Source organism: Symphalangus syndactylus, chromosome 2 (genome assembly GCF_028878055.3).
Source record: "Symphalangus syndactylus isolate Jambi chromosome 2, NHGRI_mSymSyn1-v2.1_pri, whole genome shotgun sequence".
NCBI classification, from domain to species: Eukaryota; Metazoa; Chordata; class Mammalia; order Primates; family Hylobatidae; genus Symphalangus; species Symphalangus syndactylus.
Window position 1 is genome coordinate 124995232 of NC_072424.2, and position 24516 is coordinate 125019747.

The 24516-nt window shown below is 34.7% G+C and overlaps 1 protein-coding gene across 4 annotated transcripts in view; it reads left to right on the top strand.

Moving 5' to 3' along the window:
- The window catches only part of STXBP5 (syntaxin binding protein 5), a 190873-nt gene that overhangs the window by 11164 nt on the left and 155193 nt on the right, over positions 1-24516 (top strand). For all 4 annotated transcript variants that reach the window (XM_055266723.2, XM_055266704.2, XM_055266714.2 and 1 more), the window contains exon 3: positions 22738-22819. In XM_055266723.2, the coding sequence (XP_055122698.1) occupies positions 22738-22819 (82 nt within the window). The remainder of the gene's footprint in view (positions 1-22737; positions 22820-24516) is intronic.

Consider the following 24516-nt stretch of genomic DNA (forward strand, 5'->3'; position numbering starts at 1 on the left):
CTAACATTTCCTATAAAAGGCTAGATAGCAAATTATGGTAGGCTTTATGGTCTCTGTGACAGCTACTCAATTCTGCTTATATATAGCACAAATGCAACCATAAACAATATCTGACGAATAAGTATGTGTCAGTAAAACTTTATTTATAAAATCAAGCAGTTGGCTGGATTTGGCCCACAGGTCAAAGTTTTCCAATCTCTGCCTTAGTTTATCAGCCTGACTTGTTTTTTAAGGATATACAGAGAACATTCAGTAAGAAATACATTTTTATATTTAAATTTCATTAATAGCGCTTGTTACTAGTTGAAATTTAACCTTTTGTCACAAATAAAAGAGTCTGAAAAGAATCACTAATTTGGTTTTTTTTTTTTTTTTTTTGAGGCAAGGCCTGGCTCTGTCGCCCAGGTGGAGTATAGTGGTGCTATCTTGGCTCACTACAACCTCTGCCTCCCAGGCTCAAGAGATCCTCCCACCTCAGTCCCCCAAGTAACTGGGACTCTAGGCGCACGCCACCACGCCTGGTTAATTTTTGTATTTTTTTTGTAGAGATGGGGTTTTCTCTTGTTGCCTAGGCTGGTCTTGAACTCGTGAGCTCAAGCCATCCGCCCACCTCAGCCTCCTAGAGTAATTGCATTATAGGCGTGAGCCACTGCGCCCAGTCAAGAATCAGTAATTTTTAATAATACGTAGCAATTCTATATATCAAAGTAAATTATTTTTATAGGTTTTTTTTTTAAATCTTGTGAGAGGTGTGTTATCTCTGTTGAATTATGATTAGTATAATAAGGTAGCTTAATTAGGCATCCTTTGAGGGTAGTTTAATGATTAGCTCAATTATTGAAGTGTTTAGCTTGACTTCCTAATTTTAATTAAAAATATACTTGCCTTTGTAGCTTTTTCTTAATATCTTTCTTAATATCATATACATATGTGTAGGTACATTTAGATAGATGCCTTTAAAGATAAAAGTGAATGTAAGCATTTTATTAAAATATTGTGACTTTTTTTGATGTTACAGATGTTTGTCAGAAATAACTGGGAAAAAACTACCTGAAAAATGAATAATGTATTTTTTAAAAATTCATGGCTGGGCACAGTTGCTCATGTCTGTAATCCCAGCACTTTGGGAGGCTGAGGCAGGAGGATCACTTGAGGTCAGGAGTTCGAGACCAGCCTGACCAACATGGTGAAACCCCGTCTCTACTAAAAATATAAAAATTAGCTGAGCGTGGTGGCAGGTGCCAGTAATCCTAGCTACTCGGGAGGCTGTGGCAGGAGAATCACTTGAACCTGGGAGGCAGAGGTTGCCATGACCTGAGACTGTGCCACTGCACTCCAGCCTGGGCGATAGAGTGAGACTCTGTCTCAAAAACAAGCAAACAAAGAAAAATTCATAAGGCTCCTAGAATAAAATACAGATTCTTGGCCACTTTCTTTAGAATCAGATGTATTACATGCCTCTTGTTGGAAAGAACATACATGGTAATTTAATTGGAAACTGAAATTTTATCTACTTTTTGAAAATATAGTTGCCCACTGACCACTCTTTGCATTATTTTCCAGTAGCAGTAAATATAGATATAATTTTATTTAGTAAATGAGGCCAATTGTTACTTGATTCCATTTTTCCAACTAGTATTCTTTTGGAAGTATATGTAAAAATATATATGAGACAAATAAATGAAATGATAACATGCTGAGCATATTTCTTTATATTTATTGGAGCTATGATTTTAACGTGAGCATTCACCCAGAAAGGTTTTTAAATAAAAAATAGCTGATAATTTTTGTTTTATATTAATCTTCATTTGAAAAATAAGGTTTGCTTTATACAGCTTGTTATTTGTAAAATATATGACGAGTCCTAGAACTTACATGATCGTTATTGTTAAACAGCAAGTTTTAAACAATTGGAGGGGTTTCAATAATAGTGCTTGGTCTTGTTTTTTATTTTCAAATAAGTGTAGTCTGGAACTTTGAAGCCTTTCCTTGTGAAGTTGTTTGTTGAGTGCTTAATCCTGCTCTTTCTTGAAAGTACATAATCTTTTCTTGTGATGGCGGTACCTCTGCTTTTTCACAGCAGCACTCTGTGAAAGGTGACTATAAATCTGGCCTCATCAGCTGTTGCAGTACTTTCTGCTAGACGGTTTTCCTTTTGTGCATTTGTCTCTTTTTGTCTTTTGAAAAGGAAAAAAAAAGTGTTGAAACAGATTTTTCCATCTGTTCAGTCTTTGTACTGTATTTTTCATAATGTGTTGTATTTTTCTTTTAAAATTCACTTAACATACTTGAGAAAAGAACTTAGCCATTAGGCATCCGGGAATGGATGCTGGGATAAAAAGCTGTTTTTACTTATATGTGAGAATTTACATTCTTTCTTGTTCATTTAACCCAGACCGCTATTATTTATGACTACATAGTAAATAGTAGTTTGAGCAAGTGGTTCCTTTAAAAGTATATTTATCTATCAAAAGCCATTCTAAAGAATTGCCTGTGATAATAAATAAAATTCATTTTTGCCTCTTCAAAAACAGTCCTAACTCCAAAACAGTGAATATTAAGAATGATTGTTTTCAACCACTCTAATTTGTTTACAAATAATAAAAAATTTCTTACTAAAAATAATAGTGGAAGGAGGTAACTAGAGGCTTATTCCAACCCAGTGAATACTATAATTATGTATTAGTCTGAATGTTGCAATTGCTTTTCTGTTTTGGTGCTTGTTTTATTCACATTAAAACAAAAGCAGTTGACTGACCTAAATTTTCAAATACTGTTGGACATTTGTAACATGTTAAAATTGTCTTGACTTAAAGTTTTAAATGTTGATGTACACATTTTTCAGGGCTGTTCTTAGCATTTTGTTAAATTTTTACTGCAGAAATAGTTCATTTTGTAGTTTTACTTAAATGAGATTAGCAGAATATTGGCATTGAGTAAGCAGTAAAAATTAATTTTGCCTACCCTTATTATCGTGATGATGTGGCTATCTTCATTTTTAATATATTTTCTAAACAGACTTCATTTTTTAGTGCAGTTTTAGGTTCACAGCAAAAATAAGTGGAAGGTACAGAGATATTATGTATACTCCCTGTCCCAAAACATTCGTAGCCTCCTCCATTATCAGCAGAGTGGTGCATTGAATCTACATTGACACATCATTTTCATCCAAAGTCCATAGTTTATGATAGGGTTCATTCTTTGTACATTTTATATGTTTAGACAAACATAATTACATGTCTTTCATCATTATAGTATCATACAGAATATTCTCACTCTCCAGAGTTTCGTGCTGTTCTTCATGTAGATCTTGTACATATTTGTTAGATTTATATTTATTTCATTTTTTGGGGTGCTAATATAAATTTCAAATAATTTCAAATTAATTATTTCAAATTCCACTGGTTCTTTTCTGGTATATAAGAAAGCGAATGGCTATGTTGCTTTTTTCTTTTTTAGATACAGTCTTGCTCTGTTTCCCAGGCTGGAGTGCAGTGGCACAAACAGCTCACTGCAGCCTTGACCTCCTGGACTCGAGCAGTCCTTCCACCTCAGCCTCCTGAGTAACTGGGACCACAGGCACACACCACCACACCCAACTAATTTTTAAATTTGTTGTAGAGACAAGGTCCTGGCATGTCGGCCAGGCTTGTCTTGAACTCCTGGGCTCCAGTGATCTCACCTCCCAAAGTGCTGGGGTTTACAGGCATGAGCCACTGCGCCTGGTGTGAATGAGTTTTGTATGTTAACCTTGCATATCCTGGCCACCTTGCTATGATCACATATTGGTTGCAGGCATTTTTCTGTTAATTCTTTCTGGTAGCTGCATAGTTGATCATGTTATCAATGAACAAAGAAAGTTTTCTTTCTTTCTTCCTAATCTAACTTGTATACCTTTTATTTCCTTTGCTCATTGCATTAGCTGGTTCTCCCATTACAGTGTTGAAAGGTGTGATAAGAGGGATATCCTTGCCTTGTTTCTGATTGTAGTGGAGAAGCTTTGAGTGTTTTGCTATTAAGCGTGTTAGCTGTAGTTTTTATGTAGATGTTCTTTATCAAGTTGAGGAACTTCACCTGTATTCCTAGTTTACTGACAGTGTTTATCGGGAATGAGTGTTGGATTTTCTTCATCAGTTGATATCATCATGTGATTTTTCTTTTTTTAGCCTGTTAATGTAATGGATTACATTAATTGGTTTTCAAATGTTGAACTAGACTTACATACCTGGTATAAATCCCATTTGGTCATGCTGTGTGATTCTTTTTATACATTATTGAATTCAGTTTGGTAAAAATTTTATTGAGAATTTTGCATCCATCTTCATGAGAGGGATTGATGTTAGTTTTCTTGTAATGCCTTTGGTGTTCATATTAGTGTAATGCTGGGCTCATAAAATGAGTTAGGATATATTTCCTCTGCTTTTATCTTCTGAAAGAGACTAGACACTTGGTATAATTCACTAGTCAAACCATGTGGTCCTGGTACTTTCTGTTTTGGGAATCTATTAATTGATTCAGTTTCTTTAATGTATACAGGCCTATTCAAATTGTCTGTTTCTTCTTGTGTGAGTTTTGGTAGATTATATCTTTTAAGGAGTTGGTCCATTTCATCTGTATCATCAAAATTGTGGGCATAGATTTGTTTTTAGTATTCCTTTATTATCCTTTTAACGTCCATGAAATTAAAGTGATGTCTGTCTTTCATTTCTGATGTTAGTAATTTGTGTCCCCTCTTCTTTTTCCTTAGTGTGGCTAGAAGCTTATTGATTTTTTTTTTTGAAGGAAGCAGCTTTTAGTTTTGTTGATTTTTCTCTTTTGATCTCTTATATTCAGTTTCACTGAATTCTTCCTTAACTGTTATTATTTATTTTCTTCTGTTTACTTTGGATTCAGTTTCCTCTTCTTTTTGTAGTTTCTTAAAGTGGAAGTGATTGATTTTAGCTGTTTCTTCTTTAATGTATATGAATTCAATGCTATAAATTCCCTTTAAGTAGTACTATTTTCTGTGTTTCCCATAAATTTTGATAAGTTGTTTTCATTTTTTAGTTCAAAACATTTAAAAAATTATCTCTTAATATCTTTTTTGACCCAAGTATTAATAGAATTGTTTTGTTTAATCTCCACATATTTTGGGATTTTCCAGCTCTCTTTTTGTTACCAATTTCTAGTTTACTTCCATTGTGTTCCAAGAGCTGACATTGTATAGTTTCTATTCTTTTAAATTTTTTGTGGTATATTTTATGGCCCCGAATAAATTCTATCTTGGTTAATGTTCCATGTGAGTTTGAGAAGAATGTGTATTTTGCTGTTATTGGATAACGTAGACTATAGATGTCCCTTATATCTAGTTGGTAAAGGGTGGTATTGAGTTCAGCTCTGTTGGCTCTTTTTTTCTGCCTGCTGGATCTGTCCATTTCTGATAGAGGGATGTTAAAGTTTACAACTGTAATAGTGGATTCATATATTTCTCCTTGCAGTTTTATGAGTTTTTGTCTCATATATTTTGACACTCTGTTCTTAGGTGCATGCACCTTAAGGACTGTTGTGCCTTCTTGGAGAATTGACTCTTTTTTCATTTTGTAATGCCCCTCTTTATCTCTGATAACTTTCCTTGGTCTGAAGTCTGTGTCTGAAATTAATATAGCTACTTTGCTTTCTTTTGATTAGTGATAGCATGGCATATCTTTCTTCATCTGTTTACTTTTATTCTATACGTGTCTTTATATTTAGAGTGAATTTCTTGCAGACAGCGTATAGCTGGGTCTTAGTTTTAGATCCTCTTTGACAATCTGTCTTTTAATTGGTGCATTTAGACCATTGAAGTTTAAAGTGAATGTTGATATACTTCGAATAATACCTACCATATTTGTTACTGTTCTCTATTTGTTGCCCTTGTTTTTGTTTCCCATTCTTTTTATGCCTCTTGTGGTTTTAATTGAGCGTTTTATATGGTTCCACATTTTCTTTCCTTTCGTAGCGTATCAGTTTCTTAGCATATCAGTTGTACTTCTTTTTTTATTTTTTTAAATAGTTGCTCTAGAATATGCAGTATATATTTACAGTTAATCTGGGTCTACTTTGAAAGAACACTATACTGCTTCACAGGTCTTATGAGTACCTTATAATAACAAAAAGAAATTGTAATTCTTCACTGTCATCACTGACGTCATTGCTGTCATTCATTTCACCTATATATAAGCATATGTGTTTATATATATAAACACACATAAACTGGATACATTGTTGTTGTTATTATTTTGAACAAACTATTACTACTAGATCAATTAAGAAATAGAAAAGTTTTTATTTTAGCCTGTATTTATTTCTCTGATGCTGTCTTCCTTTATGTAGAGCTGAGTTTCTGATCTATGTCATTTTCTTTAAGAAAAAAACAACTTTGACGTTTTCTGCAATGCAGGTCATTTCGTCAGTTTTTGTTTGAGCAAGTTTTCATTACTCCTTCAGTTTTGAAGGCTAATTTTGCAATGTACAGAATTGCAGTTTTTTTTTTTAACTTTCTGCACTTTACATGTTTTATTTCTCTCTCTTCTTGCCTGCATGGTGTCTTGTGAGAAGTCAGAAATAATTTTTATCTTTGCACCTCTGTTGGTAAGGTGTTTTTTCTAGTGGCTTCTTTCAAGATTTTTTTTTAATCTTTGGATTTCTATAATTTGAATATAACATGTCTAGGTGTAGCTTTTTTTTGTTGTTGTTGTTGTTAGCATTTATTCTGCTTGGTATTTTCTTAGCTTCTTGAATTTGTGATTGGTATCCGACATTGATTTAGAGGAAATTCGCAGTCATTATTGCTTAAATATTTCTTTCTGTTCCCTCTTCTCCTGGTTTTCCTGTTACATGTACGCGTTTTCTTGCTATCTCACTGTTCTCAGATATTCTGTTCTGTTTTTTCCAGTCTTTTTTCTCATTGCTTTTCAATTTTGGACATTTCTGTTGAGGTATCCTCAGGTTAAGAGACTATTTCCTTAGCTGTGTCCAGACTACTATTGAGTCTATCAAAGGCATTCTTTACTTCTGTTAAAGTGTTTTTGGACTCTGGCATTTGTTTTTGACTGGTTCTTAGAATTTCCATCTTTCTGCTTATATTGCCCATCTGTTACTTGGTATTGTGTACTTTATCCATTAGAGCCCTTAGCATATAAATCATGGTTGTTTTAAATTCCCAGTCTGATAATTCCAACATTACTGCCATTTTGAAGTCTGATTCTGAGGCTTGCTCCATCTCCTCCAACTGTATTTTTTGCCTTTTAATTTTTTCATGTTATCTGGACATGATGTACTAAGTAAAACGAACTGCTGCAAATAGGCCTTTGGTAATGGTGTGGGGGGAAGGGAAGTGTGCTATAGTCCTGTCATTAGGTGTCAGTTTTTTAGTGAGTCTGTGCTCTTGGACTGTGAACTTTAGGAGTGCTTCTTAATCTCTTCTTCCCACATTTCCTCCCACTCCCTTTTAGGTGGAATAGGATGGCTAAAGTGGGCTGCCATTGCGTACTTCTCTTCCTCTTCTTGGAAAGCTTGGGCCCACTGGAGTGAGTGATTTTTCTTCTCTCAGGTTAGTTGGTCTCTGATAAAACCTCAGCAGGTTAGGCTCTGGTAAAAGTGTTATTTCTTTTTTTTTTTTTTTTTTTTTTTTTTTATTACATTAATACATACTGGTTTATTATACTTTAGGGTTTTAGGGTACATGTGCACAATGTGCAAGTTTGTTACATATGTATCCATGTGCCATGTTGATTTCCTGCACCCATTAACTCGTCATTTAGCATTAGGTGTATCTCCTAATGCTGTCCCTCCCCCCTCCCCCCACCCCACAACAGTCCCCGGAGCGTGATGTTCCCCTTCCTATGTCCATGAGTTCTCATTGTTCAATTCCCACCTATGAGTGAGAACATGCGGTATTTGGTTTTTTGTCCTTGCGATAGTTTACTGAGAATGATGTTTTCCAGTTTCATCCATGTCCCTACAAAGGACACGAACTCATCATTTTTTATGGCTGCATAGTATTCCATGGTGTATATGTGCCACATTTTCTTAATCCAGTCTATCGTTGTTGGACATTTGGGTTGGTTCCAACTCTTTGCTATTGTGAATAGTGCCGCAATAAACATACGTGTGCATGTGTCTTTATAGCAGCATGATTTATAGTCCTTTGGGTATATACCCAGTAATGGGATGGCTGGGTCAAATGGTATTTCTAGTTCTAGATCCCTGAGGAATCGCCACACTGACTTCCACAATGGTTGAACTAGTTTACAGTCCCACCAACAGTGTAAAAGTGTTCCTATTTCTCCACATCCTCTCCAGCACCTGTTGTTTCCTGATTTTTTAATGATGGCCATTCTAACTGGTGTGAGATGGTATCTCACTGTGGTTTTGATTTGCATTTCTCTGATGGCCAGTGATGAGGAGCATTTCTTCATGTGTTTTTTGGCTGCATAAATGTCTTCTTTTGAGAAGTGTCTGTTCATGTCCTCTGCCCACTTTTTGATGGGGTTGTTTGTTTTTAATAATAAGAGCTATCTACAACAAACCCACAGCCAATATCATACTGAATGGGCAAAAACTGGAAGCATTCCCTCTGAAAACTGGCACAAGACAGGGATGCCCTCTCTCACCACTCCTATTCAACATCGTGCTGGAAGTTCTGGCCAGAGCAATCAGGCAGGAGAAGGAAATAAAGGGTATTCAATTAGGAAAAGAGGAAGTCAAATTGTCCCTGTTTGCAGATGACATGATTGTATATCTAGAAAACCCCATTGTCTCAGCCCAAAATCTCCTTAAGCTGATTAGCAACTTCAGCAAAGTCTCAGGATACAAAATTAATGTACAAAAATCACAAGCATTCTTGTACACCAATAACAGACAAACAGAGAGCCAAATCATGAGTGAACTCCCATTCACAATTGCTTCAAAGAGAATCAAATACCTAGGAATCCAACTTACAAGGGATGTGAAGGACCTCTTCAAGGAGAACTACAAACCACTGCTCAATGAAATAAAAGAGGATACAAACAAATGGAAGAACATTCCATGCTCATGGGTTGGAAGAATCAATATCGTGAAAATGGCCATACTGCCCAAGGTAATTTATAGATTCAATGCCATCCCCATCAAGCTACCAATGACTTTCTTCACAGAATTGGAAAAAACTACTTTAAAGTTCATATGGAACCAAAAAAGAGCCCGCATCGCCAAGTCAATCCTAAGCCAAAAGAACAAAGCTGGAGGCATCATGCTACCTGACTTTAAACTATACTACAAGGCTACAGTAACCAAAACAGCATGGTACTGGTACCACAACAGAGACATAGATCAATGGAACAGAACAGAGCCCTCAGAAATAATGCCGCATAGCTACAACTATCTGATCTTTGACAAACCTGACAAAAACAAGAAATGGGGAAAGGATTCCCTATTTAATAAATGGTGCTGGGAAAACTGGCTAGCCATATGTAGAAAGCTGCAACTGGATCCCTTCCTTACACCTTATACAAAAATTAATTCAAGATGGATTAAAGACTTATATGTTAGACCTAAAACCATAAAAACCCTAGAAGAAAACCTAGGCAATACCATTCAGGACATAGGCGTGGGCAAGGACTTCATGTCTAAAACACCAAAAGCAATGGCAACAAAAGCCAAAATCGACAAATGGGATCTCATTAAACTAAAGAGCTTCTGCACAGCAAAAGAAACTATCATCAGAGTGAACAGGCAACCTACACAATGGGAGAAAATTTTTGCAACCTACTCATCTGACAAAGGGCTAATATCCAGAATCTACAATGAACTCAAACAAATTTACAAGAAAAGTGTTATTTCTGAAGGCAGTCCTTTTTGTTAAGAACAGAATATGCTCTTGCATGTTTAAAAATGGTTGCCTTTTCTCTTCCCTCCGCTGGTAGCATGAGGGAATTTTCTCCAATATTCATTGCGAGAACCTGCTCAAGCTTTAGAGGTAAAATTTACAAAGATGTGGGGACATCTCTATTACTGGGTTCCCCTGGAGTTTTTGACTTTCTGACTTGTCCATTTTGAGCCTTCAACTATTCCTCAGTTACAGTGCTTGCTTCCCTACCCAGACACTGGTTTTCACAGAGGTTCGTGCTTATGGATTTCTGCTTTCAGCAAGTTGTGATTCTGTGTATCCACCTGTCTGTCTTTCCAGTTGAGGGGGCAGTGGTTTGTCTTGTGTCTCACTTCTCTTACAGATCTTTAAGAAGAGTTGTTGATTTTCCAGTTTCTTCAGCTTTTTACTTCTTGTTAAGATAAAATGATGATTTCCATGCTCCTTACACACTACACTGGAAAAGAGAAGTTGATGTTAATTTTTATTGGTGAAAACATACGTGGTCTTCAAAAAGAGGTTTTAAAACTAACGTTTATCAAGTAGGTGCAGCTATAGAATGGGGTACTCTAAATCTGTAATTAATCAGTTGGCAAAGGCTTTGGATTGCAAGCACATTCATAGCCCATAATATACAAAATGAAGTGTTCTTCATTATGTTCATCTTTGGTAAAGACTTACTAAACTGTTGTTTTGAGCATATTTCTATTAAGTCAGTCAGAAGCTAATTTAGATGAGAGTAGGAAATTATTAAACATTTGGAAAATGAGACCTGGGAGGAGATAGGGAATTCATGATTATTCAGTTAGAAGAAAAGGAAATCTGAGAAGTTATTTAATAGATTATATGTATATAAATAGATTGTTTAGGGAAAGTAATGCTTAATTATACTTATGTCCACAAGGTTTCCCAGTGTTTCTCAACTATGGCTATACATTAGAATAATTTGTGGAGCTGAAAAAACCAAAATGTACAAACAATGCCCAAACATGCTTGGATTTCTTCTCTAGAGATTCTGATTCAGTGAGTCTGGCAAGGGGCATGACATCTGTAATTTTTTGTGTTTTAAATCTTTGTGGATGCTTGTGATATAGAGCCAAAATTGAGAAATACTGGTTTAAGTGTTTGACAGGCTGGGTAGCAGTATTCTTAGGCAGATGGTAGAAAAGAAACATGTTAATTACTGTATATAGAGAGGATGTCGTTTTAAAGCAGTCATAACATCTTGAGATCTGTGGTGTAACCATGAGGAAATACACTGCCTTTTTGTTCTGCCACTGCCTTTGGAGACAGGGCTGTGAAACTGTTACATGAAATATTTGGAAAGGAGCTGGAGTTCCAGGTCTGGAGTTATGGTGTTTTTCCTTCCTAGCAGTTTATCACTGGTCAAGAGAAGGAGCAATATAAAAGACCTTGAAGTCTAATTACGGTTGAAAAGTCTATTCTTAAACATGCAGGGCTTGGCCAGGTGCGGTGGCACATGCCTGTAATCTCAGCACTGTGGGAGGCCAGGGCAGGCGGATCATTTGAGGCCAGGAGTTCAAGACCAGCCTGGCCAATATGGTGAAACCCTATCTCTACTAAAAATACAGAAATTTGCCGGGCGTGGTGGTGCATGCCTGTAATCCCAGCAACTGGGAGGCCCAGGCACTAGAATCACTTTCACACCCGGGAGGCAGAGGTTGTAGTGAACTGTGTGATTGCACCACTGAACTCCAGCCTGGGAGACAGAGTGAGACTGTGTCACCAGATAAATAAAGTACAATAAACCAAACTAAACTAAACTAAATTAAAATAAAATAAAAAAATTAAGTTGCAGGTGATCCTCACACGGATCAGGTTAAGAATGCAAATGACGTTTCACAGATGAGAAAACTACAGCACCAGTAGATTGTTTTAGTTATTACAGATCGTTTAATGTATTTTCATTTTTTCCTGGTAACCTGCTACTTACAGAAAGTTTATTATTTTTATCATCAGTAGGATAAATATATCATGTACTGCTGCTTTTATTTATTGACTTTCATTTATCCCCCATAACAGTGTGGATGAAGAAATCAAAGGTTTCTGATGATGCTCAATTTTTTTTAATTGTTTTTATGTTCACACAAAATAAAGGACAGTATTGGTCCTAATCTAAAGCTCACCCTCTTTTCACAAATGCTTCCATCAATATTCTTTGATCCCATTACAGTGGTATTTAGATTTTAACTTTGTTATTGAAAAATAATCACATTATGGTTAAATCTCTTCAAGACTTGGGCCATTAAAAGTAAAAATCGTCTACTGACTTTTTATTCAGAGTAGTAAGGCAATTCATAGTAGTAACATTTTGAAGGCATATCAAAATACTTAAGATTTAAATTACCCTGTTTGCCGAAAGTATAAAAGAATGTACTGAAAGAAGTGGTAAGAGAGGTTAACCTTCAGTGTTTCTGATGAATTAAAATTGTGCTGTTGGGTTTACCTTTTTTACTGCGGTAAGAAGGAACAGTTTTCCCTTAAATTTTTTTCTTGGTTTAGTAGGAGAATATCTGCTCAAAGAAATTTACTTTCACAGAATATGTAATTAAACATACACTATTATAGGATAATTTATTGTCATTTCTAAATGTAGTTCATAGAAAATATCATGATCCTTATTCTTATCTTTAAACTTTGCAAGATATAAATGTATTTCCAGAAACCTCACAGGATATCACAGTTCTCCAGTTGCTTTCTATTTTATGTGTACTCTAGTCTTCCATTCCTACGTTGGAAAATTGAATATGTCCCTTCTGTAGAGATTAGAATAATATCATTACTTTTCTTTGCCTTTTTCCTCATTGAAAATAATTGATGAACAGATTCTCTGAAAAGATACCTAATCTTAAAAAATTTAATAATTTATAACGAATATACCAGTTTTGATACTGTCTCATTCTTCATAAAAGTAGAGGTTGTCAGAATATGTGTGTCAGACATTTTCATAATATACAGTGGTAGTGACAGTAGTGAAAACTTGCCCAGGAGCGATACTCTCAGACTTTATCACTGACTAGGGGCCCATGGCCTGTTTATTTTACTATTTTTTGTTTCTACTTTGCTGACAGTACAAATCCCACAAGGAAGAATAAGCAATAAGAGGAAATATTGTTGTGATTGTAATAACAACCTAAAAAAATCATTGAGATAAAATGAATGGGCTGGAAATGTAATTTATGGGATTTTAAGGGCTATAATGGATCCTAGAGAAAATCGAGTCCAATTTCCTGATAGTGACAGGATTAGAACATTTTTCCACTGTTGTGTACTTTTTATTGGTTTTCTGAAAAGTGAACTAATCTTACCTAAGAAGGTATGACTGGAGCGGACATGATGGCTCATGCATGTAATCTCAGCATTTTGGGAGGCTTAACTCTGGAAGTTCAAGACCAGCCAAGGAAACATAGCGAGACCTTGGCTCTACCGAAACAAACAAACAAAACAAAAAAGCCAGGCATAGTGGCAAGTGCCTGTAGTCCCAGCTGCTCTGGAGGCTGAGGCAGGAGGATCCCTTGAGCCCAAAAGTTTGAGGCTGCAGTGAGCCATGATTGTGCCTCTGTACTCTACCCTGGGTGACAGAGTGATAACCTTACAAAAAAAAAAAAAAAGATATTACTGGACGTAAAACATGTTTCTTAGGTTTTAAGAAAACTCATTCATTCATTGAGTGTCTGCTATGTGCCATATGGTTTTCCAACCTTTGAGAGTAAAGAGAGCAGATTACCATGTTCTTATTACCTGAGACTGTTTGAAAGTCTTCCACACTCTAGGATGGAAGTATAGCATAGGCTGTCAAACATAGTTGTATAATTCAGCCAAAGATGGTCCCAACTGAAGGAAAAGGAAGTAGGTACAGAATTCAGTATGACTATAATGAGCAAGGAGGGAAATCAAAGAATGGCGTGAACATATAAGAATAGCATAAGGCATGCTAAAATTTCAAATGAACTGATGTTTGAAAATAATTGAAAAGTTTTTTTCAAGTAATATTGTATCTTCAAGTAATATTGTTACCTACGAAATTCTTATCTACTTGGAGTAACTGAAGACTTAACTGTTATATTGCTTTTATAATTCTGTTGCTAAACTTTTGAGATTTGTACCCTCAGTGCCTATTAAAGTTCTCAAATAAGAAAAATTGAATGAGTTAAGCAAACATGATTAAGGAATATCATTCTATAGCTTGCTATCTTTACCTCCTAGGAGCTACTAAATGAGTGAACATGGAGGCTAATTAGGATCATTAGTACAAGAAGCTGTGATTTGTTTCCCCTTAATGTGCCCATTTTTCTTGCCACACAAGTCTGTATAGTAGTGAATGAAAGCAGGTAGGGTTAGAAAGAAACTAGTGGTTATGGGGAAGAGAGAGAGACTAAGTAAGTGGTTTAAAATTCCAGAATGTGAGGAATGAAAACAAGGTTCTCTTGTCGTGTGGGTCTAGAGAGAGGTCTTGATTCAAGTTTTCTAGTATTAATGGTATAAGTCAGTTAGAGGGATACAATAACATAATGAAATAAACCCAATAATTGTATGTCTGATTCTGTACTGCTACTTTTCTCCACTTTAGAAACACACTAAAGATAACCACCTTTCCAAAGGTATATACATGGTTTAAAGATTAAGTAGCATAGTGTAGTGGAGGCTGTGATGAAAAGTATATGCCCTACCTTGCCCATGCCTACCCCTGCTCCCCAGAAGGATCCATTTAACTGTTTCTGGTCGTGTTGCTAACTCTAAATAAAATCTCTTGCCAATATTTTTTGATTCCTCAACTTTAGAAATTATCAGTTGATTTCCTGCCTTAATAAATGTGCATTTGCCTCATATCTCCCCTCTCCTGTAGTCTTGTCCCTATTTTTACTTTGTTTCCTTGTTACCTTTGTAAATTTCAATAAGTATCTTATAGTTAATTCTGTATTTCTTGCTCTGTCAATTACGCATACTAGCTCTTGGCTCCCCACTGTAAAATGAGAAAGTTAACCCATCACTTTTCCATGTTTGTTTCCTTTTTCTTCCTCCTTTCCTTTGCCAACTGTAGTCACGTGTAATTAATATGAACGTTTAGTTCGATTCTAAAAGTTGAAAATGGGTGAACAGTACGTATTATGCCTTTTTTTTCCTGTGATGACTTTTTTATTCCACAGTCAAGTGATATCTTGTGAGTACATTTCTTTTCTTGTACGGCTGCTTTTCTTCCTTCTCCCCCACTTCCCTTATGCATTGGCTGCTGTCTTCTCGTGCTTAAATGCCTGAGGCTTCTCAAGGATGGAGTCACATCTCTGGAGCCCTCTTGTTCTCATGAACCTGCCTCCAGTGAATACCTCCTTGTTCTTCTCTAAGCTGGACCAGTGTTGTTTATGTCACCTGTACTGTTTTCCTCCTGGGCTTTTTCATCTTTTTTCTGAGTTGAATTCAGTGTTTATTAGATTTTCCGTCATTGCCTGTGTGTGTGTGTGTGTGTGTGTGTGTGTGTGTGTGTGTGAGAGAGATTTACTCTTTCAGTTTATTGGAGCATAGTCTTAAGTGACTTCCAAAAAGAATGATAAGAATATCTAAAAGTCTTTGTTCTATAATTAGATCTTGTCAGGGGTTTGCTTGAATGTCTTTATAACTCCAGGGACATTATTTCACTGTTTTCTAGCAACTAGCAAACATTGCTAGCAAACTAGCAATTTGATCATTTCTTTGCAGGTGGTCACTTGTTTGTTTTTTTGTTTCTTTTTACCTGGAAGTCTGTAGGAAGCCTTAAGGAACATTTTAGAGTGGTATATTTAGGTTGGGACTAATTTTGTTTATCATTTTGTGTACTTCCATCTAAGGACCCATGTTCATTAGAAGCTGAGTAAAATCTATTTTCTTCTATTATTTCTTTAATACCTTTCTCTTCTTCTTTTCCTTTGCTTTCTCTTATTGGATGTTACATGTTCTAAAATGATCCTTTATATTGCTTACTTTTTCTTTTATATTTTCCGGTCCTTCATTTTTTGGCTTTACTTTTTTAAAGGGATCTTGGAACGAAATGACAGCATACAAATTTGTTCAGCTTGGTATCTTGGACCAAAAACCTCTTTTCACTACTTTTCAGTCATTATAATATCCAAAATTTTTCCTGAGAAATTTTCATCAGCATGTTTTAGGAATTAATGTAGTTTTTAAATTATTAGTGAGAAACACGAATGATTGTAATTTACAAGGGAAAGATATTTTTCTTGGGACTTTTACTTACATATATTTCTAAAACCATACTAATTCTTTACATAATCAATGTTCTTATTTGTTCACAAGAATATTGAATTTTCTTTGTTGTTTCTCATCTGTTAAATACGTCTTGTTTTTAAATCGTGGGTGAAATAAATTTAAGTCAAATGCAGGACAGAAGGTAATCAGTAGCTTACTTGCAAAAATGCTAAACCGTAGTCTTGTTTTTTCCTCCTACTGTGCTGCATTTCATTTAGGTTGCTAAATACTTAAATTCATTCACTGCTTATGAAAAATATTTAAACGTTTCAGACAAAAATATATTTAAGACTATCATATGTTTTAATTTGTTTTTATGAATAATTCCAGTGTTTGCTTGCCTTAAATTCATTGCCTTTTATTATTACCTATTCATATAGGGTGTTAGTATTTATCATTCATACAAGCTAATTCTTTTTTTAACAGCTTTAGTGAGATATACTTACATGTAATGATATGGAAGTACTAGCTTGTCAATTTCTACAAACAGCTAGGATTCTGATAGAGATTGTTTAGGTTTTTTAGGTCAGTTTGGTGATCATTGCCATCTTAATAATATTGTCTTTGTTCCATGGATATGGGATATCTTTTCATTTATTTAGGGTTTCTTTCAGCAGTACTTTCTAGTTTTTAATATTACAGGTCTTGCATTTCTTTGGATAAATTTATTTTTAAATATTCTATTCCTTATGATGTTGTTGTAAGTGGAATTATTTTCTTTTCTTTTCTTTTTTTTTTTTTTTTGAGACGGAGTCTCGCTCTGTCACCCAGGCTGGAGTGCAGTGGCGCAATCTCGGCTCACTGCAAGCTCCGCCTCCCGGGTTCACGCCATTCTCCTGCCTCAGCCTCTCCGAGTAGCTGGGACTACAGGCGCCCGCCACCACGCCCGGCTAATTTTTTGTATTTTTAGTAGAGACGGGCTTTCACCTTGGTCTCCATCTCCTGACCTCGTGATCCGCCCGCCTCGGCCTCCCAAAGTGCTGGAATTACAAGCGTGAGCCACCGCTCCCGGCCGTAAGTGGAATTATTTTCTTAATTGCATTTACAGATTGTTCATTGCCAGAGTATGATTTTTATGTATATTGGTCTTGTATTATGCAACCTTGCTGAACTTTTTTATTCATTCCAGCTTTTTTAGTGGATTTCTTAGAATTTTCTATATATAAGATTATGTCACCTATGAATAAAGATAGTTCTACTTTTTTCTTTCTATTCTGAACACTTTCTTTTTTTTCTTGCATATTTCCATGGCTAGAACATTAGATTCCATGTTGAATAGACGAGTGGTGAGAATGGACATGCTGTCTTTTTCCCTATCTTGGTGGGAAAGCATTCAGTCTTTCACCACTGGGAAGGATGTTATCTGTGAGTTTTTCATAGATGCCCTTTGTCATGTTGAGGAAATTCCCTTCTATTTCTGGTTTTATTGAGTTGAGAGTTTTATCATAAAAGGGTGTTGATTTTTGTCAGATTTTTTTTCTACACCCGTTGAGATATGTGGTTGTGCTCTGTATTCTAACGTCGTGTATTCCGTTGATCCCTTATACTTTTTAAAGATAAGATTGTTTGTTTATTTCTGTTTCTTATTTAATTTTGCCAAGTATTGTTCCTCTCAGTAGCTATAGGCTCTAAGATGTTTTTTGGCTGATCATTTTTTACGTGGAGATATTTGTAAGGAGGTTGTCTCAAAATTACAACTAGAATTAGAATACAGAATTCTAGCTTTTTGCTTATCTTGCTGGGCCATATTGCTTCATTATTAAAATTAATTTTTAAACGTGATGCCCTAAGCTAACATGAAAAATGACTCTAGTATATTATTCTTTAAATCAGCATATTGTTTACTATCTAATTGGTGTATGATGTTCACTTACTACAAGTTACATTTGGTCTAGTTTTATAGAATTAGACCAATCTGGGTTTATTAAGTACTCAGTTGTGAAACGTTGATTATAAATATATGTTCCTTTTCCAGTTTTAAGATGATTTACAATAAAGCAGGAAATAACATTTACATGTGAAAATTGGCTCTTAATATATTTTGCTGTGTGTGTGTGTGCATGTGTGTGTTTGCATGTATGCTATAAGGGTTGGTAATTTATACTGTGGGTTCTGGAATTAGACTGCCTTTGTTCAGATCTCAGCTTCTTTACTAAGTGAGTGGCCTTGAGCAAGTTACTTAAACTTTGCGCCTGAGTTTCCTTATTTGTAAAAACAAAGCTTATCATAGAGAACTATTGTGAGATAATACATATGTAGTATTGTACTTGACACATCTTAAGTGTTCAGTAAATCTCAGCTTCAGTGATGATGCTGGTGATGATGATGTTGACATACTTAAAGGCCTCCCAATTCCTCATTTATTCCTCCCTTCCCAACCAATCAACCAGAAAAAGCCATTTAGGCAGTTAGATTAATGCTTGTTTTGAATTTGATATATACTACTGTAAAAAAAAAAAAAAAAAAAAGATTTTACTGGCTCTGGCATTTGTTTCTCTGGCTCATGTGTCCTGTATACCTCTTCCTGCTTATTCATTAATTGCTAGTTTTATCATTTTTTTTCTGTAATTATTTCTTTTTTTCCTGTTGCTTACATAGAGGGTCATGTCTAAATTAATACAGCCTTGTGTTCAAAGACTGTGCTCCTGATCTGTTTTAACTTTGTCTCATACATCTTCTCTTCATAAATATGCCAGTGATAATGGTGCTTGTCTGGACATGGACCATGAGTCTAGCTGTGCAGGAATTATCTGACGTGTATCATGGGTCAGATAAATTAACTGATTTTCTTTAAAAACAAGAATTACTAGTGGGATTAGGTAGATATCATAGCTGTTAGTCAAGCAATAGAAAAATTGAGAGCAGAAATGTATCTGAGATAGAAATATTGTATTATCTTCAAAAGAATACATTGACGTTTAGAGTTACAAGCTAAGATATAGTGACAGAAAAAGATATTTACCTTTCCCTTATAATTGATGCATACATATATAAAAGAACAAATATTAGAATTGTAAGTGAATATTTCCTCACTTAATAAATTTGCAGGAATGTTCAGTGTATAATCTTCTTTTGGTTTTTCTTCATTTTAGTTTCAGACGTTTAATTTTTTTCATTTAATTGTGAACATAGCCACAGTAAGTGGAAATCATTTACTAAGCAGATCTTCATTATAGTGTTTGACTATAAAACACTTTAATAAAAATGTTAACTCAGTAATGTCAGTATTAGGAAGAATCATGTGTGCAAGGAATAATAATTATAGATGTGAAAAGATATGAATGTTTTGTGATCTAATAAATTCAATGTTGACATTTTCTTGTACTATAATGGTATGTCCACTGTCAGGGAACATTTAGTTCTAGCCAACGTAGTGAATAATACATTGTCTTAAATAATAATGGATACCATTTGGTAAGTACACTCTATGTAGTTTAATCCTCACTGCAATTCTGCAAGCTAGTCTAGAGCGGTCTTATATGCATTTTATAGATTAAAGAGTTAAGACCTGTAATAATTCTCTCCAGATCACAGCATCTAATTGCATATGAACTGAGCTGGCATATGAACTAACTTGAAAGTAGAGGTCTTCCAGTCTCATTATGCCTCAGATGGTTCCTGTGGTACAATAAGTAAATAAATAATAAATAATTGAACAAACAAACAACCTACCCAGGCATCTCCTCTGGAAATTTGGGTTTAGCAAGTTTGCATTGGGGCCAGAATTCTGATAAACTACCAGGATAGGGAACTACTTGCTCTGAAATTTGTGTCCTTTCTATGTTAGTATCTCAAGATTATATGTAGGCATTATCTATTCTTTAAAACTTAATTTTAAATTTTTTGTTATGAAGTAATAACTTATGAATTTTTCTTCCACTCCATAGGGCAGTTTTGGTGGTAGAACCCCTTGGGGCTAGCTGCAGCTGTATAATACTGCCTTATTTACAGGAAAAGGGAATGAAATAAGTAACTTTGAGAAAAAATCATTTTTCTGAGCCTTAGAAATATTGCCTGTAAAACATGAATAATAACTACCTTTCAGAATTACTGTGATGATTAGGTGCAATTATGTATTTAAGGCACAGTGCCTAACCACTTAGTAGTTACTCAGTAAGTGGTTCTTATTGTTTATTAAGAAGTTATTTTTATCATATTAGCTAGAAGTTAAGGAACTATGTTATATCGATTTAAAAGTACATTTTTTGTTTAGAGTAGTGTCATACGTAGCCTAAGAGTAAAACGTCTCTTGATCTCTGTATAACTGACTTCCTGAATTTATAGACATTTTTCATTCTCTTTGGAGAAAACATTGATTGACACTCATGGCAATTTGAAATTTCAACACCAGTAAACTATTTCTTAGAAGGCTCAAATTAGTAGACCTGTTGCTTATTCTTTACTTACCAAGAATCAGTTTTTCTGTATTCCCAATCTGTTTATGTCTATTATATTAGATATTCTAATCAAGTAGATCACCTTAATATTCTATAAAATGATGAAGTACAAATGCCAAAAGAGACATTTTTAAACAAGCATCTAAGATGAATGCGTTTGAAAGACTTCATGAAGGTCAGTCACTTAAAATTTCCCTCCTGATTTGGTGTGCATACCTATAAATGACTGGAAAAGAAATAGTAAGACTGTATATGAATGCTGCACTCGTATTGGTTGACATTATCTTTAAAGTTCCTTTTAAGAAGTTAAACTGGAAATCTTATACCTGGATAGTCATAGCTATGTTTTACTCAAGAAAAACAACTCTGATTTTTAGTTAATAGATTCATACTTAAAGAAAATGTCTTTGCCTAATATCAAAAGATTAGCAATATTATGTATGTTTTGTGATAAAATAATATGAATGGTAAGTATAATTTTTATGATTTTCTACAGTAACTCACCTTAAAAAAAATCAGCTTATTCATTGATTCCGATCTGGTCTCAGAAGAGAGGTTTAACATTCATGTAAAATGGGAATTATAAAATATGCTGATTGGTGTCAGAAAGAATAATTTAGCTGAAGAGATTAGAATTAGACTCACTATACTGGGTAGAAGGGCAGTTTCTTTTTCTGAAAAAAAAAAATGGGTGAACAGAGATACAGACTTTTCTTTTTTATGGCCTGTCACAGTGTGATTTGCACATTGCCAGTACTATTAATTTGAATTCTAGTTTCCTGCAGTTGTATTTGAGCAACTGGTATAGCAAAAATACTACTACTACTACTACTACTATTACTATTACTACTACTACTACTATTACTACTAACAATTCTAGGTGTTTGAAGAGTAGGATACTGTGAGCTAAACATACTCAACCTGTTAATTTATAAAATATATAATTAATTGCTAGTAATGAATAGAAAAAACTTCTGAAAATGAATACCATCTAGAAAATTTCTAGAAATCCAAAGGAAAAAATCATAGCCAATAGGAATTAAACCTATGGCACAATTTTTTAATTAAGAACTTTGTAGCATGTATTAATAGAATATAGAAACAGACCATACCCAAGTGTGAATTTATATACCGGCAACTATAATTTTATTAAATCCCACCAAATTTTATTTTTACATTTTGCTTTTTACTTTAGGGCATTAGTTAATAACTGGCAAAATGAGATTAGTTTAGCAGCCGGTTAAAATGACTACCTTCTTATTTCAAGTTTATGAAGGTAAAATGCATATAACAGTGCCTGGCACATAGTGAGTTCTACAAATGTACAGTTTTTGTTTTTCTGTTCTGTTTTGATGTTTTTACTCAGCATACTTTATTAATTTAGAGTGTAGACTCCGGAGCCAGAATGCTTATTTATATTCTATTTTCGCTATTTCTAGTTGTATGACTTGGGGCAGGTTACTTAATTTCTTTGTACTTCAGTTTCTTTATCTGTTTAAGTGGGGGAAAATAACATATTCGTGAGTTATGAGGATTAAATGAGTTGATAGAAATAACATTTTCGTAATAATGCCTAACACGTGGAAAATGTTATATAAATATTTGCTGTTATTATTGTATGCCAATTCATTTTAATCAGTATCCACGCCTGTTGTAAAAGATAGACACATTCATTTGGTGAAACAAAATCATGTTTCAATTAGAAACATAGTTATGTGGCTCTTCATTATATTTTTAGCGTTACTTAAAAATTACACTGCAGAAATGAAAAATGACAGTAAAATCATTACTGTTCCTAAAAGCAACATTCCAAAATGACATTTGCCTACTTTTCAGATTTGTTTGCTGACTTCAGCAAAATTGGATGTTCTATAGATCCAACCACTTTGTGTCTTTTTGTTATTTTAAGATGAAGAAAATAATTTAGGCCAGCATAAAATGTATTACCTATATATTATCTTGTTTTAATATGTTGCTGATGTTAATAATTCATTTTCTTCTAATTTGCTTATTTTGTTTAAACTTGTAATCTCTGAGACTTCTCAACAGAAACTATTAGATTGATGTGTAACAAACCTAACTCTAAATCTCAACTTCAGTAAATAGCCTGTATTGAATATGAGGTCATTGGAATATTTATCAGCCTATTATATAACTTACCAGTTTCACAAAACCAAACAAATACCATAAGTTCCTTAATGGAATTAATTACAGCTTTGGTCGTCCAGGAGTAGAATGTTATTGCCAGCATGACAGTGGAGCTGCAGTAATCCAGCTCCAGTTCCTGATTAATGAGGTTAGTGAATTGTTTTAATCATTTCTACTTATATCTAAAATAGGGCCACTTCTAGTCTTTCAGATTTCTTATATGCATTCACATTTCATTTAAATATTTGAACAAAAATTAATTTATAATGAATCAGAAATAGTAGTAATTCGTTTTAAGGTACCATCATGGACAGTTACATAAATAATGTAAAATGTTTTCTCAAAACAGGGTTGTAAATTGAATAGCCTAAGGTAAATGATTTTGGTAAAAGGTCCTGCATTTAAATTTTAGGGATATTGAATACCGTGTAACATAGAAATCTATAGTAAAATATTTTTTCAAAGATTGAGGTTATTACAAATCAAAGAGTGTTCTTTAATGAATTGCTTTGAAATATAACCAAGAAACCAACATTCACTCATTAGAAAGGGGTTACTGCCCAGAGTTCTTAAATAACACCCAAATGTGTCACTTAATTGCTTTAAGTAATTGATGTTGCCTTTCTTTTTGAAAGTATAGAAGGAGCTAGAGAAAACAGCATTTTATCGGCATAGGAAACACTGTTTTTGCATATTTTAAGAACATAGGAGCAGCTCTGACAATAGATGTTTACTGCAAGTATTGATAGAGAGGGAAAGCTAGTCGTAGAAGGAAGAAAGAGAAATTGCTTCAGAAAAGGCTCTGATCTCCTTAGATATGAGGATAGATTGTGGACATTATTTTAGTCCCTAAACCCTTAGGCTCCGTGGAATAATTTCTCAAATGTATGTGAGAGAAAATAAATTCCTGAATACCTCTGGCTTTTGATAAATGTTTTATTCATACCAGGGGATTTAAGAAAGGCATCACGGGTGTAGAAAGATAATTATGACAACGTAAAAACCTCCATAAAACTGTAATCCAAATAATTTGCAATTGTCTAGATTTTTCAAGGTCAGAGGATGTGTTTTTAAAAACTTCAGTATCCTGTATAGAACTGTATATTAGGCATTTTAAGATGTTAAATTTTTTTTAATTAAAATGTAGAAAGTTGTCGAAGCCATATATGAAGACTCAGATTATCTTTCCTCCTTGAAAGAATGTTTTATTATGGAATCATTATATTCATGGTTAAGTTTAAAAGTAGTTTCACAGAGAGCCTGTGTACCCTTCTTTTAGCTTCTCCCAGTAGTAACATTTTATATAACAGTAGTATGATAGCAAACCAGGAAAATGACATCAAAACAATACTATTAACTAGACTATAGACCTTTATTTAGATTCTCTAGTTCATATATGGGCTCATCTGTGTGTTTGTGCGTGTAGTTCAGTTTTATCACATGTACAGATGCATGTAAGGACTACCACATCAAGATACAGGTCAGTTCCCTCAGCACTAAGGGAAAATAAAGAAGTACCTTCAGCACTAAGGGAATCCCTTTATAATTGAACTCCTGCTCACCCTCAGTCCCTGGCAACTATTAACCCGTTCTCTCTTTTTTTTTTGAGACGGAGTCTCAGTCTGTCACCCAGGCTGGCATGCAATGGTGTGGTCTTGACTCACTGCAACGTCCGCCTCCTGGGTTCAAATGATTCTCCCGCCTCAGCCTCCTGAGTAGCTGGGACTACAGGTGCTTGCCACCACACCGGCCAATTTTTGTATTTTTGGTAGAGACAGGGTTTCACTCTGTTGGCCAGGCTGGTCTCTAACTCCTGACCTCGTGATCCGCCCGCCTCAGTCTCCC